Source organism: Dendrobates tinctorius, unplaced genomic scaffold, assembly GCF_039654945.1.
Source record: "Dendrobates tinctorius isolate UK_male_01 unplaced genomic scaffold, ASM3965494v1 ptg000270l, whole genome shotgun sequence".
Classification (NCBI taxonomy): Eukaryota; Metazoa; Chordata; class Amphibia; order Anura; family Dendrobatidae; genus Dendrobates; species Dendrobates tinctorius.
In genome coordinates, this window is record NW_027361937.1 from 2343584 (window position 1) to 2362331 (window position 18748).

At 45.6% G+C, this 18748-nt stretch overlaps 1 protein-coding gene across 2 annotated transcripts in view; it reads right to left on the reverse strand.

Moving 5' to 3' along the window:
- Positions 1–1328: 1328 nt before the first annotated feature.
- Positions 1329–18748, reverse strand: part of ZNF335 (zinc finger protein 335) — a 158546-nt gene continuing 141126 nt past the window's right edge. Inside the window, exons 14-28 of one of the 2 annotated variants that reach the window (XM_073559356.1) lie at positions 18180–18340; positions 17860–18104; positions 17298–17400; positions 17086–17177; positions 16717–16976; positions 16524–16623; positions 16266–16442; positions 15991–16133; positions 15433–15512; positions 15077–15147; positions 8358–8435; positions 7628–7711; positions 6532–6597; positions 6228–6309; positions 1329–6148 (exon numbers count right to left, since the gene is read on the reverse strand). In XM_073559356.1, the coding sequence (XP_073415457.1) occupies positions 6048–6148; positions 6228–6309; positions 6532–6597; positions 7628–7711; positions 8358–8435; positions 15077–15147; positions 15433–15512; positions 15991–16133; positions 16266–16442; positions 16524–16623; positions 16717–16976; positions 17086–17177; positions 17298–17400; positions 17860–18104; positions 18180–18340 (1843 nt within the window). In that variant the 3' untranslated portion in view covers positions 1329–6047. Of the gene's footprint in view, positions 6149–6227; positions 6313–6531; positions 6598–7627; positions 7712–8357; positions 8436–15076; positions 15148–15432; positions 15513–15990; positions 16134–16265; positions 16443–16523; positions 16624–16716; positions 16977–17085; positions 17178–17297; positions 17401–17859; positions 18105–18179; positions 18341–18748 lie in introns of both variants that reach the window. The other variant, XM_073559355.1, reaches the window with a different exon arrangement.

Sequence of the window (18748 nt, forward strand, 5' to 3'; positions counted from 1 at the left end):
CGGTGTAGCCATACAGCTTATGTCAGCCAATAATACTTAATACTCGAGTCAATAAGTTTTCCCAGTTTTTTGTGGCAAAAGTAGGTGCCTTGGCTTATACTCGAGTATATAGGTACTGTCACACTTAGCGATGCACCAGCGATCCCAACGATATGACCTGGTCAGGATCGCTGGTGCATCGCTAAGTGGTCGCTAGTGAGCTGACAAACAGGCAGATCTCACCAGCGACATTGCAGCGGTCGGCGGTCGCTACTTGCCTGTCAGACGAGGCGATGAAGACGTCCTCCCCCCCTTGCCCACGCGTCGCTCGTTGCCACAGCAGGAAGCTGACGACGAGAAACGGCCCAGGCCGTTCTCGCGTGACCAGCGGGGGAGCCGGTCGGAGGTAAGTATCACACATAGCGATATCGCTAGCAATATCGCTGCTGCGTCACAAAACCAGTGACGTTCTAGCGATATTGCTTAGTGTGACGGGCCCTTATACGGTTAATATTATTATTACAGAAGTTGTATGAGAATAGATAAGCAAAAACAAAAGAGAACATTCAGCTCACCCCTGAGATGTAATTCCAAGCACAAGAAGGAGCACGGCTTCCTCACTGCTGCACAGCGTCCAAGGCAATAGGAAAGATAGAAGTGGATCCAGCTCACTCACAGGGCTTATTTAAAAATTAGAAAATTTTTATTGGATGATCCTTAAAAAATTCAAGATGACAAAACAGACATCTCAGATGGCACAGCAATGACGGGGTGATGTGTAATGAGACCATATGCGTTTCGAGCAACAGACATCTGAGATGTCTGTTTTGTCATTTTGAATTTTTTAAGGATCATCCAATAAAAATGTTCTAATTTTTAAATAAACCCTGTGAGTGAGCTGGATCCAATTCTATCTTTCCTATGAGATTAGATACACATGGCTGCAATCTCATCTCCTGAGATCTTGATGCCAAGATCTCCATCTGCGCATGCGCCGCTGGGGACACCCGCAGAACCGGACACCTGCAGCGGCGCACTGCACATTGGACACAACCTCATCCCAGCCTACAGTATCACCCCCTCCTACCTCCTCCAGCAGCCACCCTGGGACCCCAATTCACCGCAGCAATCCCCCTCGGTAAGCAATAAGACGCATGGATTATAAGAAGCACCACAATTTTATTAAAAAAAAAATCCTATTTTTCTCCTCAAAGTTTGGGGTGCGTCTTTTCATACGAAAAATACTTTACATTTCTGAGATTTTTTTTTTTACCATCAAACCAATCAATAAATGAAAAAAATACATCTAGTTTTATTATATAAAGCTAATTCACGGTGAGACAATGTGGTTTTCGAAAACATTTAGTTTAGGAGTTTCTAATGATGTCAATATCTGCGGTTGTAGCTGCTGAACGCAGTCTCCTTGTTTGCAACCAGTCCTGGTCATATCTCATAGCACCGTGAACCGCTGCCACTAACTCATGACCAAAGAAAGCTTTTCATCATCTTGAGTTTAAACATTCAAGGATCCCACTCATTGACTACAAGCACAATCCTTGAAATCCACTAGGAATTGCTGCACAAAGTATACTAGAAAATAGCACACTACATAGTAGTGCAATAATTAGGCCAGGGTCACACAAGCATAGATTCTCTCATGCGAGGGAATTGAGTCGATTATGCTGATGACACGCCACTCAAACTCTGATTCGAGAATAGTAGCAAATGTCAGGAGAAGATGGAGAACTTAATTTCTCCATCTTCTCCATTCTGAGACTGCGGATGTTGGACCGCTCTCGGATGAGATTCAAGTGCAGTCCTATGTCTTACACGCACCTGTAGACTTGAATGGGTGCGTCTCATCCGATTTGTGGAGCAAATCGCAGTTCAGGTCTGTATAAAAAATGCAGACCTAAACTGCCCAATATATAACATTGGTCCAAGAGCTATTTGATAAAATATTGTATAACACTCGGCCGAGTTATACATTTGTGTGAACGAGCCCTTAAAGTGAGAAAAGTGGGATTTTATTTATAGTGTCTCCGACTGATAAAGTTTTTTCTATTACCTTCCTGATGTACTGTGAAATACCATAAATTATTAAATTGGATGATTTCATAGCAAGACATTATTAGTATCACACTAAAGAAATAAATATATCCTCAAGGTATTTTCTTTTATCACCTTCGTAAAAATTCTTTTAAATGGCTGCCATTACATGTCCCATAGTGTTTGTCTTCCAGAACGGACAGCCTCTTAATTAATTTCACTAATTATAGCAATGATATGTTCCCAGCTCCTGTCTTAGCTAATATATAATTCAGCTGTTAGGCGACGGTTGCACTGTAAGTTGTAATAGCTTTTATAAGTTGCCAATGAGGTTCATCCAGTAATAGATATAGCTAAAACTGCTGAACACATAAAATTTGGGATACAGTGGTATTAAAATACACTGAACACAAAAAATACACAATAAAGTGAACAACCTCAATTCATCTAAACGTTTTGGGTAAATACAATGAAGCATCTGTAGACATTTGCTCATTTAAAATGAGTGCTTCATGTCAATTTCTGTATGCATTTTTTTCCCCGCAAAGTGGCAATGAGACGTTAAAACTTTCATTTTGTTGGTACTGCAATACAACTTCTAATTTTCTGCCTGGAAATCTGGACAAACGAAATATGTAGCATATGTGCTGCATTTGAACATGCTCTTTATGAGAAAGTTAAACACATGACCTGAAGGATTTCTGCAAGAATGTTCGCTGGGAACAGAAAAACAATAAAGGACGAAAAAAATATGGTATTGTAAATAAATTCCTAAATACCTGAAATTAGCAAATGACACTTCTTTTGTTTAGGGAGGGAATCACTATAGTATATTAAAATTGTCGATATCTTGTAAAACTGCCCTACAATGATAACAGGATAGGTGCCTGTAAGCATGTGTAGTAGGAAGCTCTGCTGCGGTGACCTGAGGATAGATAGCTTGAGATTAGTGGTATAAGTTATCTCTAGGTCACCATAGGCACTCAACATTCAGAAAGACAGGTAGGACAACAGTGTGTGCTGCGTCTTCTCATCTCAGAACTCCTGCTATCTCCAGTATTTATATAAAATAGACAAGGTAGACAACACAGAGCAGCTTCCTATTACCTCAGCACCTGTGGCATCTTCTCCACCATTAGATAAGACAGCCAGCAGTGTAAACAGCATCTTTTTACTTCAGCACTCTTTGGTCCTAATGTACCAACTGTTTTTTTAAGCCATTTTCCTTTTTTGTCTTGTGGCATTAGAGTTTGTCGCCAAATTCAGTGAGAACACAATTCACCGGGGGAGGTGGGGAGACTGGGTGAGGTGTTTAACGTATACCACATTATGTCAAGCTATCTCTACGTCACCGTAGACACTCAACATTCAGAAAGACAAGTAGGACAACAGTGTAAGCTGTCTTTTCTTACCTCAGCACTCCTGGTATCTCCAGAATTGGGTTAGAGAGATTTGTTAGACAGCAGAGTAATAAGTCTTTACCTAACTTAGCATCCCTCGTTTCACCACTGTTAGATCAGGTAGAGAGGGAGGACAGCAGTGTGAGAAGCCTCTTCTTACTTCATCACTACTGGTATTTCCAGTATTAACTCAAAAAGAATGGATAGAAAGCAGTGTGAGCAGCCATGTCTTACCGCAACACTCTTGATATCTCTAGTATTAAATCAGATAGATAGGGAGGAGAGCAGTGTGAGAAGCCTCTTCTTACTTCATAACTCATCATATCTTTAGTATTAAATCAGATAAGACAAGGTAGACAGCAGTGTGAACTACCTCTTCTTACTACTCATATCTCTAGTATTAGATCAGATAGACAGGGTGGACAGCAGTGTGATCAGCCCCTGGTATCACCAGTATTAGATCACATGGTCATGGTGAATAACAGCGTGAGCAGCTGTTTTTTACCTCAGCACTCCTGGTATCTCAGATATTAGATCAGATAAACAAGTTGAATAGCAGTGTTATCTTACCTTTTCTTACCTCAACATACTTGGGTACCTCCACCAGTATATCTTCCTACATATGAAGGGAGTGGAGAAAGCCTCCTATTGCATATACTCAAAAGTACATATTACTACTCTAGGAGAGTTTTCTGTCAGAGTAAGAAGATGCTGACCATTTTAATGTACTATAGTGATAACCTCCCAAGCCAAAAACAGTGTGATTTTATAATTCAAGGTATTCATTCCTAACATTTCATTTTTTTATTCCCAAGATGTCCTCTAAAATAGCACTCCATTTTTTAATTCATCCTGTCATAGGTTCCCCAGTTATATAATTCAGTCAGTATTGCCCTATTTAATTGTCCCTTTCTATCTGGAAATTCATGGTATACTTCTCTTCAGGTAGGTTATATGATCACCTGGCGTCCTCCAATTGTATTGCTTGATCTTTTTTTTTTTAAGGAGGTCACCATCTCAATCAAAGATACTGAGGTGAAGGGTATGGGGGGAGAGACAAAAACTGTTATCAAAGATAATAATGATGACTGCACAGTGCCTGTCACACAATTATAACATAGGAGATCGTGGTTCAGTCTCCTAACTATATACTTATAATCTACTGGTTTATTTAGAAGAATATAGGAGAGAAGGATAACCAGAGTGTCCCACAGCAGATGCAGATGGTACTGGCTATAGCTGGGTCATGTGGTGCTGTACGGATTTTCACATTTTCATTCATGTCTACGTTTAAAGTTGCTATCAAAGACTGAAGAGATGCTTTGAACTTTTTGCAATTTTCTATGTAACATATTGTAATGTAAGTATAGATCCCCTTGTAATGTGAGCCATTCTACCACATGACCACCAATGTGAGACACTTTTGATCTCTCACCATATTTTTTTGTCTGTTTCTATAGTCTGAGTGTGGTTCCAGCATCACTTGTTCCAGGGAAAAAAAATCTGCAGAAACTGTGCGGGTTTCTTTTCTGTGGTCAGTCATATCCTGTGTCACTTTGTATAAGTCTGAAAACTTCAGCATTCAGTTTATTTGTTAGTTCACAAACTTGGCTTGTAGTCAACAGACTAATAAAGGCCTGAATGCTGATTGGCTGATACTGCTGCTTTTCATGGAGTAGTCCTGACTCAGGTAGTTTAAGATGCTGATGAAGAGTGCAGGACGCTTCAGACAAAACTCCGTTGACCTCCGTGAGGGATCAGGTGCAGAAACAAGATTCTCATTTGGCACACCATTCTCAAATAGAGGACAACAACATCTGACAAATCAATAGAGACGCAAGAGACAAAACAAAGCCAACTGCAGTGCAGGGTGAAGGCAGAGAATGTCTACCCACACTGCTCCAATCACAGTGAGAAATATAGCAAGCTGCTCTCGGTTATCTGCAATGATAAACAACCCTTCACAGGGTGGATGTCAGATTCAATGGCTAATGTGTAGCCAGATGCCATGGACAAGTGTTTATTGCAGAGGAAAAGGGAGGAAGAGGATTACCGATTTTATGATTATCCATGTACTCGGGGGATTAAATACCAAAATCTGCCCTAATCCCTTTAATCTGATAAGAGGAGGGAGTAAAATCACAGATCAGACACCAGTTCCTGCACCAGAAGAGGTGAAAGTGTAGTGTAACTGTGACATAACATGTATTCTGATCATTGCGTATGATTGTGCATCACCAGATCTGTGTCCATAGAATAGGAAAACAAATGCTTGCAAAAGAGAAAGGAAACATTAGTGATGAATGAGCCCAGGGCAGCGGAGGCTGTGCAAGCAGTTTCCTCAGCAACTGTCAAAGGCTGCCCTCAACATACACAATGCCACGCTAACAACTGCTGGCACGCTCAAGAAAGCCAAGGAATGAATGACTATTTCGGAAGATCCATGTTCAGTTCAGCATGAGAAATGCTCTCATTTATCATTCTCACAGGGCCGGTTATAGTCTACAAGGCGATTTCTGTATCATGATGTAAATAAGTGTAAAGTATAAATGTGCAGATTGATGACATCAAAGATGGCCAAGTCACCGAATAACAGAATTCATAGAACCATGTCTGCCACTAATCTGCCAGGGTGATCACGTCATACTGTATCTCCTGCTGTAGAGCCGGCTCCGTTTCCGCAGTGTACACAGTCTGAGCCATTGCTGCATCTGCCACGGCTGAAATACAAAAGCGGGTAATGATTGTGCAAAGCGAAGCCATGTCTAAATAGTCATGTATTGTACTAGTGATGCCAACCTGTAACGGCAGAGTGGGCTGCAGCTTCAAGTTGTTCCTGAGTCAGAAGTTGTTGCGTGGGAGACATGGGCACAAAATGGATCTGCTGAGTGAAGAAATTCAATGATTAATTAACGCTTTGCCCTGAGCACTTTTCGCCTCACTCCCAATGACCTTGATTATAGGATATGGCTCAGTGAACCAGACAATACCCATTAGCACTCTAATAACATAGGCCACAACTTGCATGGGTGGTGGGCAGGCTACTGTGGCACGCAGGAAAGTCACTACAATATCACAAAGGGTAAACATGGCATCTAGTCACCTGGGGGTCTTGGATAAATTGTCCTCCTGCTTCATACTGAATGTGAGTAATTTGTCCATCTTGAACCTAAAAACGTCACAACATGTAGAAATTAAAAGACAGTAACAACATCAAGTTTACCAGAAGTGTGACACAGTCAGGACTAACTGGTTAAAAAATTCTGGTTTTAGACATTACATGTCAAAGGATAACTAAAGGCGCTTTTGAGATTAGAAGAAGGCATTTGATTTTTTTTTTTCTTACAACAGCACATGGGTTGTATCAAATTATAGACTTGAACCTATTTACTGACTTGTGACTGAGCTGCAATACTAAAGATGGCTCATGGATAAAGCCCCCGTCACATACAGCGATCTCGCTAGCGAGATCGCTGCCGAGTCACTAGTTTTGTGACGCAACAGCGATCTCACAGCAAGATCGCTGTGTGTGACAGTTATCTGCGACCGGCCCCCCTGCCGGGTATCGCTGATCGCTGTTGAAATGTCTGGACATTTTTGAGGTCGCTGGTCAGAACGCATCGCTGCGTGTGACAGGTGGGAGACGAGCAACTAGCGAGCAGGAGCTGGTAACTAAGGTACACATCGGGTTTCTAATGGGGCGCGCTGCGCCTAGAAACCCGATGTGTACCTTAGTTACCAGCGCGCTGATGCAGGGAGCTGGTAACCAAGGTACACATTGGGTTTCTAAGTGCTGCGCTCCCCTTAGAAACCCGATGTGTACCTTAGTTACCAGCTCCCTGCATCAGCGCGCTGGTAACTAAAGTACACAGCGACGCCGCGCGCTCGGCTGATTGACAGCTCACCAGCGATCATGTAGCAACTCACCAGCGATCCTGACAAGGTGATATCGCTGTTGGGATCGCTGGTGAGTCGCTATGTGTGACGGGGTCCTAAGAGTGGTGCTCTTTCGAAGAAAAAAAGCAGGCAACCTCTTCTATTGTAAAACAGATAATAATCACTGGAATAAGCCATGTTGTATGCTCACAATGTGTGGAAGGTAAAACTACATTAGTGAGTCCGCCATCCCAAATAAACTAGTGTCAATAATTAGAAAGGTGGATACTGTGATTTACAACCAGAGGATGAGAAATAGTTACCTGAATATGGTGACCTTCAGGGAGCACAACATATTCCTGTGGAATGAGGTGAGGAACTCCATCTTGGGAAATGATGTACTGAACCTAAAGAGAGGTATATCGGCAACGAAAACAGTAAGAAATCTCTCTAAGGGTATGTGCACACACTGCAGATTCACCTGCGGGTTTTTCCCTGCGGAACCGCAGGTAAAACCGCAGGTAAAGTGACCTGCGGTTTTGCTGCGGTTTTGCCCTGCGGTTTCACACCTCTACTATGTTAAAGGTGTGAAACCGCAGCAGAATCCGCAGAAACAATTGACATGCTGCGGAAAAAAAAACGCAGCTTTTCTGCAGGTAAAAAACGGCAGCGTGAGCACTGCGGTTTTGAAAACCCATAGGCTAACATGGTACTGTACCATGTCTGCGGAACTGCTGCAGTTCTGCAGGGCCAAAACCGCAGCAAAACCGCAGCGTGTGCACATGGCCTAAAGTGTTGTCCGTACACTGATGACAACGATGAAAAATTGTTCGCTATCTGGCTAAATCATTTCTTGGCAAAATCTGCTTGGAATTCAGCAGTGGGACCAAGGCAATCAGCTAATGGCCCCAGGGGCCATATTCTGAAAGGGGTAGTTTCTAATGAAACTGTCCGTGTAAAGAAACGCAAGATAGGCTATCCAAGTAGGGTGCTACTCTGGTCTGCTCTGTAGCTGCAGAGAGCGTCATCTTCTCAAACTTGTGAAGACATTACCTGATTATCTGCTGTTACGAGCTGCTGGAGGGTCTGTCCATCTGCAGTTGTAATTTCCTGAATGTAAGCTGTATCCTCCTAAAGAAGTGAGACCGAAAAAGGAGATTTTTGTGTACTCACCGTAAAATCTCTTTCTCTTAGCCTTTAATTGGGGGACACAGAACCGTGGGTGTTATGCTGCTGTCCACTAGGAGGCGACACTATGCATAATCTGAAAAAGATTAACTTTAGCTCCTCCTCTGCAGTATACACCCCTGGACGGCGTCAGCCTTCTCCAGTTTTGTGCAAAAGCATTAGGAGGAATATACCAGAAACATAACCATGCCTGTAAGAAGGCTACCATAAATGAGCTCAAACAATATGAGAACCCAGCTCAAACAATATGAGAACCCAAACGTAACAACGGCCCGCAAGGGCAACAGGGTGGGAGCTGTGTCCCCCAATTAAAGGCTAAGAGAAAGAGATTTTACGGTGAGTACACAAAAATCTCCTTTACTCTGTCGCCTTATTGGGGGACACAGAACCGTGGAACGTCCCAAAGCAGTCCCTGGGTGGGAAGCAGTGGACGAATATTGTACTGACAGTTCCCTAAATTTGGGGTACTGCCGCCTGCAGGACCCGTCTACCCAGGCTCGCATACCCTGAGGACTGGGTATGCACTCTGTAGTGTTTTGTAAATGTGTGCAGGCTAGTCCAAGTGGCTGTCTTACACACTTGATGTGCCGAGGCTTGATGCTGAATGGCCCAAGAGGCCCCTACCGCCCGCGTAGAGTGAGCCGTGATACCGGCCGGAAGAGCAGAATTGTTAAGGCGGTAAGCTTCTTGAATGGTGGACTTGATCCACCTAGCAAGGGTGGCGTTGAACGCCGGTAGGCCCTTGCGAACGCCTTCTGGAAGAAGGAAAAGTGAATTAGACTTCCGGAAGGGAGCAGTCCTAGACACGTAAATACGCAATGCCCTGACAAAGTCTAGCGTATGCAGAGCCTTCTCCACTCTATGAACGGAAACCGGGCAAAGAGATGGTAATGAGATTTTCTCATTGAGGTGGAAGGTGGACACAACCTTCGGAAGGAAGGATGGCACTGTACGGAGAACCACCTTGTCCTGATGAAAAACCAGGAAGGGTTGTCTGCAGGAAAGAGCTGAAAGTTCGGACACCCTGCGTAGCGAGGTGATTGCCACCAGGAAAAACCACTTCCTGTGACAGAAAGCGGAGTGAGACCTCCTTTAGGGGTTCAAAAGGAGGTGACTGTAGTGCTGTCAAGACCAGGTTGAGGTCCCACGTCTCCGACGGATGTTTGTAGGGGGGAACCAATCGAGAAACCCCTTGGAGAAAAGTCTTCACTTGCGGATTGTTAGCAAAATGCCTCTGAAAGAGCACTGAAAGCGCTGACACCTGGCTCTTAAGCAAGCCCAGGGATAGCCCGGCGTCCAGGCCTGACTGAAGGAAACCGAGGACCTTTGGAAGAGAATTGGGGAGTGGGATGTGCCCACGAAATTCGCACCATGTGAAGAAAGCCTTCCAGGTACGATAGTAAGTTTTGGCTGAAGTTGGGTTTTGAGCCCTGATCATGGTTTTAACAACGTCCGATGAAAAAACCTGCTTGGGTCAAAAACCAGGTCTCAATGGCCACGCCGTCAGATTGAGAGCCCCTGATTTCTGGTGGAAGAACAGGCCTTGTGACAGAAGTTCGGGACGTGTGGGGAGACGCCAGGGAGCGTCTGCTGTGAGTTGCACTACGTCGGCGTACCATGTACGCCTGGGCCAGTCTGGAGTGAATAGGATGGTGGGGAACACCCTCTTGTTTGATCTTCCTCAGGACTCTGGAAATCAGGGGAAGGGGTGGAAAAATGTACAGAAGCTGGAACTGGGTCCAGTCCTGAACCAGGGCATCTGCTCCGAGCGACTGCGGATCGCGCGTCCTGGCCATGAAATTGGGAACTTTGGCATTGAGATGGGATGCCATCAGAACCACGTCCGGGGTCCCCCAACAATGGCAGATCTGATGGAAAACTTCGGGATGGAGAGACCACTCCCCCGAGTCCATTCCTTGACGGCTGAGATAGTCGGCTTCCCAGTTGTCCACACCCGGAATGTGGACCGCAGAGAGTACCGACCTCGCATCCTCCGCCCAGTGTAGGATACGTGTTACTTCGTTCATCGCCTGGATGCTGCGGGTGCCGCCTTGATGGTTCACGTATGCCACCGCCGTGGCATTGTCCGACTGCACTCTGATATGAGAGTCTGCTAGCAAGTGATGGAAGGCTTTCAATGCCAGGAAGATGGCCCGAATTTCCAAGATGTTGATGGGCATGGTCACTTCCATTGGTGACCACTTGCCTTGCGCTCTGTGATGTAGGTGTACCGCGCTCCAACCTGTAAGGCTTGCGCCGGTGGTCAAAACCTTTCAGTGACCGGAGAGAAAAGGATTTTCCCATTGCTAGCGAGGTTGGCTGGAGCCACCAGTGCAGGAAACTCCTGGTTTTCGCTGATAACAATAACTCTCTCTTGAGGGAGAACAGATTCCTGTCCCAGGACTTGAGGATGGGGTCTGAGGTGAATCTGGGCAAATGGTACTGCCTCCATTGCCGCTGCCATCCTGCCCAGTCCGCTCATGGCATACCGGAGAGATCGGGGGAAACCGCGGAGGAGAGTGTGAACTCCCAAACGGAGGACCAGTGCCTTGTCCCTGGGGAGGATCACCAGACCCCTGGAGATGTCAAATAGCATCCCCAGGAAGGTCAGAGACTGACTTGGGGTAGTCGAGGACTTCTGTAAATTGACTAACCATCCCAGGCGACTCAGAGTGTCGATCGTGATTGAGACTTTGACCTCGCAGTCCTTGAAGGTGGGGGCCTTGATGAGGAGGTCGTCCAGGTATGGAACAACTACTATGCCTCTGGAGTGCAGAACGTCCATGGTAGCTGCCATGTCCTTTGTAAATGTTCTGGGAGCAGTGACGAGACCAAACGGGAGGGCCACAAACTGGTAATGGTCTTGGTTGATTGCGAGTTTGAGAAATCTCTGATGGGCGAAGCAATCGGTATATGCAGGTATGCGTCCTGTATGTCTATGGAGGCGAGATATTCTCCTTCCTCCCTGGACGCAACGATTGACCGGAGGGATTCCATGCGAAGGTGACGAACTCGAACATACTTATTCAGTTGCTTGAGGTCTAGTATGGGTCGGACGCTCCCTCCCTTTTTGGGCACCACGAACAGGTTGGAGTAGAACCCTCGTAAGCGCTCGTCTGCTGGAACCGGTATTATGACTCCTGCTTGCAGGAGGGATGAAACCGCTTGATGGAAGGCTCGAGCTTTGAGAGGAGGTTTTGGAGGAACAGAGAAAAAACCTGTGCGGTGGGCTGGTAGTAAACTCGATTTTGTATCCTGAAGACACTATTTCCTTGACCCACCTGTCTTCTGTAATAGGCAGCCAGACCTGCTGAAAGAGTAGCAGTCGTCCGCCTACAAGTGGGGTGTTTTCCGGAGGGGATGAGTAATGATGAATGAAAAGTCTGAGCTTTCCCTCCCTTGGATTTTGCCTGGCTTTCCTTTGACTGCCAGTTTCTGTCCGGCCTCTGTGCCGCCCGTGTGTTGTCCCTGAGAGGGGAACTGTTATGACTAGCCTGAAGAATTCCGAAAGGAACGGAAACGAGATTGATTACGTCTTTTAAACGTGCGTTTTGGTTTCAGCTGAGGGAGGGAAGTACTTTTACCCCCGGTAGCATTGGATATCATTGTATCCAGCTTTCCACCGAAAGGACGGCCCCTGAAGTACGGGAGATTTGTTAGGGACTTTTTTAAGGCCGCACTCGCCTTCCATTGTCTTAGCCAGAGAATATGCCGGATTGTGATGGCATTTGATGCTATTTACGCTATCCCTCTTGCAGAATCCAACGCTGCATGGACCATGTAATCTGTCACTACTGCAATTTGCACCGCCTGGTCCGCCAGTTGAGGATTTGAAGCTTGGAGGCCCTGTTGTAATAGATCAGCCCAGGCCATAATGGCCTTGGCTGCCCAAACTGAAGCAAATGCAGGAGCTAAAGAGGCACCTGCCGCCTCGGAGATTGAACGAGCCATGCGTTCTACCTGTCTGTCTGCTGCGTCCTTGAGGGTTGAGCTGTCAGGCAGCGAGAGAAGCGTTTGTGCTGTCAGCCTAGAGACTGGAGGATCCACTTTAGGCGGATCTGTCCAATCCTTAGTGTCCTTCTGTGGGAAGGGGTACTTTGCTTTCAAGTATTTGCGATTGGCGTTTTCTCAGGCTGCGAAAAATGCTTAGAAAGTATTTTTTTTTGTTTTTTGAAATTCCGGGTGATCAAGAAAGACCTCAGATGGTTTCTGAACACTTTCAAAGGAAATCTTGTGTTCTGGTACTTCAGGGGTTGGATCAGAAAAGTCTAGCACCCGAAGGATGGAAGAGATTATATCCTCAACTAGCGCAGCATTGTTAGGGGGACAAGGGAGCAGAGCGTTCCTTGTTTCGTTATCTGAGTTGGAGTCACATATGCCCTCTGAGTCTTGTGTGGTCTGGGATCGTTGTGGAGATCCACATTGTCTCTCTGTATCAGGGGACGGTCTCGGTGACCTGTAGCCACTGTCTCTCCCTGGAGGGGGACGACCTAGTGCTATGTGAGGACGCAGATGAACGCGACCTGTGGGTCCGCTTACGTCTCGAACTGTCGTAAGCGGCCTGTTCCTGATACCGGACGTCCCTTTGCTTGGTAACGTTCATAGTCGAGACATGACCCTGCAGAGCCTGCAGTAGTGAGGAGGTCAGGTTATCTATAGACTTTGTTATAGACTGCGACATCTGAGTCGCCCATTCTGGCGCAGTAGCGGCCGCAGAAGCGTTGCTGTTCTTTGGGTACAGTCCCAGCAGTGCGGGTACGTGCTGCCGCTGGGGAGAGTGGCCTTGCAGGCTGTGCAGACTGCGCAAAAGCAGTCTTGCCTGGTCCTTTTTTGAGCCCGACATAGTAACTATTCGCAGAGGCCCTACAGGTGTATCTACGCAGAGGAAAGGAGGGGTAGGGGAGCGTTATAGGTTACAGGAACTCACAGCTGAGTACAAAGGACCCAGCTGTGATCTTACCCCACCGGTGCTCCCCCTAGGTCCAGCGCTGGTAAATCCTCTTGTGCCCCCCAGAGACTGCTGTGCTGCCTTCAGTTTCTTCAGGTGCAGCAAGATGGCCACCGGATTCTGAGGTGGAGGGGGAAGGGGGCGGAGAGCTGAAAAGGGCGCGCGGAGCTATGTAAAAGCGCGCCCTTCCTGTCTCGATCCGCCCCTTCTATGACACTGTAGTGTCATTTTTCGTCATCCGGGGGCGGGCCGGGAGGCGGGAATAAGGCGGCGACTTCGGCTAGGCCGAAGCCGCGGCCTAAATTTGATAGCTCATGCCCAGAAGGGCTCCAGGACGGCGCGGTTGTCCGGGGGAGGGTCGGATTCCAACCAGACCCCCCCGGATTGAACGGTAGGCTAGCGGTGGGGACATGAGCGCCACCTGGGCCCTGTGGGGGGTCCCTTTGAGGCGCTATGCAGCTGGTGCTGCCGCAGAGACAGGGGTGCCGGGAGCCCTGTCTCTGACAAGTGCCATGCCTGCCTGCACCTCCCCCGGTCCAAACAGGAGCCCGCAGCTGGGCTGGGGTCCCTGGACATGTAAGTGGCCGAATGGTGCCTGGTACAGGCCATACCTGCGGTGTCTCGACCTAATGCCCCCAGAGGGGGATTAGGGAGGGTGCTGCTGTCACCGTCAGGGGGCTTCGTCCTACCCTCGACCTCAACCCAGAGCCCAAGGAAACTGGGGAAGGAGGGGGGGTTCTCGACTTCGAACCAGTACCCGAGGGACTGGGGAAGGAGCGACATGGGGAAGAGCCATCTCGACCTCAACCGGGTACCCCTTAATAGGGGACCGAGGAGGGAGCCATGCCGGGGGTCTCACTGGAGACCCACTTTTCTTCATCTGTAATCCGTTGAAAAAAATTAAGGAAAAAAACGGAAGAGAGAAAAAAATCTTAGGTGTGCCTCCTTGCGACACTAAGCAAAAACTGGAGAAGGCTGACGCCGTCCAGGGGTGTATACTGCAGAGGAGGAGCTAAAGTTAATCTTTTTCAGATTATGCATAGTGTCGCCTCCTAGTGGACAGCAGCATAACACCCACGGTTCTGTGTCCCCCAATAAGGCGACAGAGTAATAATGATTTCAAGATCTAGGATCTCGTAGATTAGAAAGTTTGCCAAAGTTATAGAATGCCTTAAAGTACAAGTTAGTTAAAGGGGTTTTACAGTTTTTTGAAAGCCCTGTTCCCCGGATTTGCAGATTGCATTGTTCTCCTGGGGATAAGGGGCTGATAAAGATTCTTTACAGTAGAAAACAAAAAAGCACTTGACCGATCAAGTGCTTCTGTGTATGGGAGAGATGGATGAACGATTGGCCGAAGCATTGTTTGACATACAAGAATCTGGTGTGTATGGTCGGCTTTAAGGACTTGCACAGCCCATTAGAGAGTAGGTGGTCATTAAAGGGCTAAGAAATGCTTATTTTTACTATTTAGAATTGTTCTTAAAGGAATGAAACTGATCAAAATCACCTCAAGAGTGTAGCGCAATAAACCATAAAATGTCAGGAAGAAAACATTAGTACAGTATATACATATATTTTGCAAACATAAAACGGGCATAGAAAGTATTTAGCCATAAATCATTATGCACATTCTAACCTGGTTGCTCACAGTTTCCTCTGGAGACAGGAATATGTGCTCTTCATCCAGGCCTGGTACAGATGTCAGTTCTGAAGAAAAATTGACAAATATGGTTTAAGACATCTAAATATCAACATTTCTCCATTAAGACGATGATTAACCGTGGCTTGTGCAGGGGTCGCCAGAGATGGGTAATACAGCTCTACGACTTCTGTCCTAAAACAGTGTCACTCTTGTCCATGGGATGTGTCAGGTATTGCAGATCAGCCCCACTGAATGCAGATAAGCTGTAATACCACACATGGCTCATGTACAAGACTGTGGAGGAAAGAGGAATTTAATTGACAAAGTCAAGTCCTTATGCTCATATTTACCTGCTCGCTGAGGCTGCTCTACAGTCGCTCCAGTGTGAAGTCTTTCAATATGGAATTTTAGATGACCTTTCCTATTAAATCTGGAAGAAAGTAGAAACACAAACGTCTAAGTACTATTAAAACCTGTATATGTTATCTAAATAACAGGGGTCCCTTGCATCTGCTACCCTTCCGGGGTTTAGCGCTGCATGTCGCCGCTACTCCATTGATAGTGTACAGTCAGCAGCGGTGACATTATGTCATGCAGGCTGCTGCCAATCACTGATCTCAGCGGCCCTGATGATGTAGCCAGTGCAAGCTGCTACGGTTAGTTAATGGCTGCAGTGCTGTTTACATGCTGTCACCGCTGCAGTCTGTGCAAAATCAGCGGAGCAGCAGCGAGAGGTAGCACTGGATCCCAGGAGGGAGTAACAGCTCACTTTGTTTTTCTTTTGCCTCTTTGAAACGGGACAACCCTTTCAACTAACACACCGAAAGCAGAAAGATCCTTAGCATAAAGAGGAAATAGGGGTAAGGACCTACATAAACAAACAATACAAGGAAAACTGGTGTGCCTACCTCTGTCCACACAAGTGACAAGTATGCGGCCTGTGGTTGGTGTGTGTCATCGCATGTCTGCTTAAATCTTTCTTATTCCTGGAGGCAAAACTGCATTGATTGCAGCGGTGAGGCCGGAGATCAGAGTGAAGAGTCATATGATCCTGGTAGAAAGACAGGAAGAAAGTCAGACGAATCCAAGAAAGTCAGCAAATTCCCAGCTGAAAATACAAATGTAATCAAAGAAAGGGACATACGGCTAAGCTGCTGGGTGGACTACAGTCCTAAAATCTTACCCTCACGTCAGCCCATGTTTCAGCAAAGAAAGTCCCACAGTCTGGGCATTTAAATCCACTGCCTCCTTCAATATGGGCTCTTTTATGGCTCTCCATTTCTGCACGTCCCCAGAAGGATGAATTACAAATTTTACAGGAAAACTTTTTTGTTGTAGGTGGAGGCTGATCGGAGGAACTCTATTAAAAAAAATATCATTATCATTAAGATATACTGCTGGAAAGAAAATATGGTTAAGTAACTTAGTATGAGAATCTTACTTGAAGATGCTGTGGCTTGTTCAGAAGCTGTACAGTATTTTTGTCTTTCCCATTTTCTGCCATCAGTATATGAGGAGATTTAGGGGGTGCATCATTCTCACTGAAGCCATAAAAATAAAGTGTTACCATTAGCTCCATTCAAAATAGTGCCATGACACATTCCCAATGAACAAATTGTAAAGCCCACGTATACCTGCAAAACGGGGTCTGCATGTTGTCTGCATTTATAAGGCTGTATTCTGCTGTGGTGAAAGCCGTATTGATTGTGATCTGCTGTACGGTACCCTCATAGCCGGCTTCTGTCATGCCAGTCTCTCCATAACCAGCCTCTTGCACTTCAGTCACTTGCCTCTCATCCATATGCAAAGTCAGAACCTGAGCCATTTGTGGTTCCTGAGATGACGCTTCTGGCTCTTGACCATTAATGCATGCTGCCGATTTTACTACAGCCACCTGTAGTGGACCAGAGAAAATGTTTGCTTCACCTTGCTTATACATGTAGACTACACCCAACAAGGCAGCACCTTCTTTGTATCTGTACTGAATATTTATGGCCACTTACTTGTAATGGTCCTCCAGGACCATCTCTTTGGGCGCTCATGTTCAATAGAAGATCGAGAGCTGCTTGAGTGGCAAGTTCATCACCTTCTCCACCTAAAATAAAAATGTGCCCACCAACCATAAGTAATCGGATTTTCTACCTTCTTCTTTGAAAAAGTACAAACACAATTATAATTGGATATTGCAGAAACAAAGGGAATGATATAATCTCACCTTGTTCATAAATTATAGTAGCAGCTTCAAGTGTATTCTGCTCTTGCCCTCCATCCTGGGTGGGATGGTGAAGCATGTGATAGGAAAGATCACTGGGTGGATTCTGTAAGAAAATATGAAAATATCAAATACCAGATTTTCTAATGTCCGCCCATAGTTTTATTAAATTTCCATCATGCCAATTAACATCCAATTTTCTCTTTAAAGCGGCCCCTAATATTCATCAATTTTCTGTGTGAAGTTTGGTTCTGTGGACCGAACAACTGAGCAAAATATACCGATTTACACTGATAAAAATTGATGCAATGGAGCATTCACATCACTTTGTTCAAACCTGATGATATTGGTTTGTGCAAGAAGGGACTGCAGTGACGCCAAGCACTTCATATAGAATAGGAAATGCATTTACCTTTCAATCACACACCACTTCAGGCACTCAATATAATTAAAGGGGACCAAGTAAATGTAGTTTCCTTAACTGTTTTTTCTGAAACTAAGACTAAACATTTCAGGATCTCAATGACCCACTCATCAGATTATTTATATATAATGTAATAATGACCTGCACTTTATTGACCTCTGCTTCTTGCATAGTTTGAGTCTGGACCACTGGTTGTTCATGCTGTTGTTTGAGCTCTTCAATCTGTTGAGGAGAGAAAAAGGGCCGCCGTCGGCATGGTGCTTCCTCTGGGTGTCGCTGCACCCACTCCTGGTACAGTTGCGTATGTCGACACTTAACATGGAGACGTAGATTTTTCTTGTGCTTGGTGGTGAAGTGGCAATACTCACAGGAAAATGGCTTCCCAGCTGATAACACAAATTAAGACCATCAAATTCTATGATATATACAAAAACCATGGGCCACTGTCATACAAAACTTACCGGCATGTTTGGTTGCCTGGTGAGTGAGCAGAAAGTCCTGTCGGAAAGTATGATATTTGCACTGGTTGCATTTAAAGGGCTTGTCATTCATGTGAGTGAGCTGGTGATTCAGCAGTTGCTTTCGGTCTTCACACATGTAGTCACAAAACTCACACTTATACCTGAGAGAAAGAACAATAGATTTCGGAAATGCTATTGAGTAATGTTGTGTTTAAGAAAATACTCTAAAGTATTACTATAGGTATTATAAGCTACATTTACAAACTTTCTGCTTGACAAAACTAATCTAGCAAGGGTCTTCTTCAAGGGTCTTCTTCAAATTCAGCATGAAGTGGTACTTTTACTACTGCATCTTTAGTACATAGTAGAGCACGCATCTTTGACTGTTATGACCTGCTACAAACATGACGCATGGTCAGACACCTGCATTCCTAAGGAATCTTACAACCCCTTCCTCATGATAAATGGCCTCCAGTTCATCAATATTCTTGGGTTTACGCTGCAACCGCCTTCTTCAAAGATTTTTAATGGAGATCAAGTTAGGCAACTGTGGCAGCCACTCCACAATC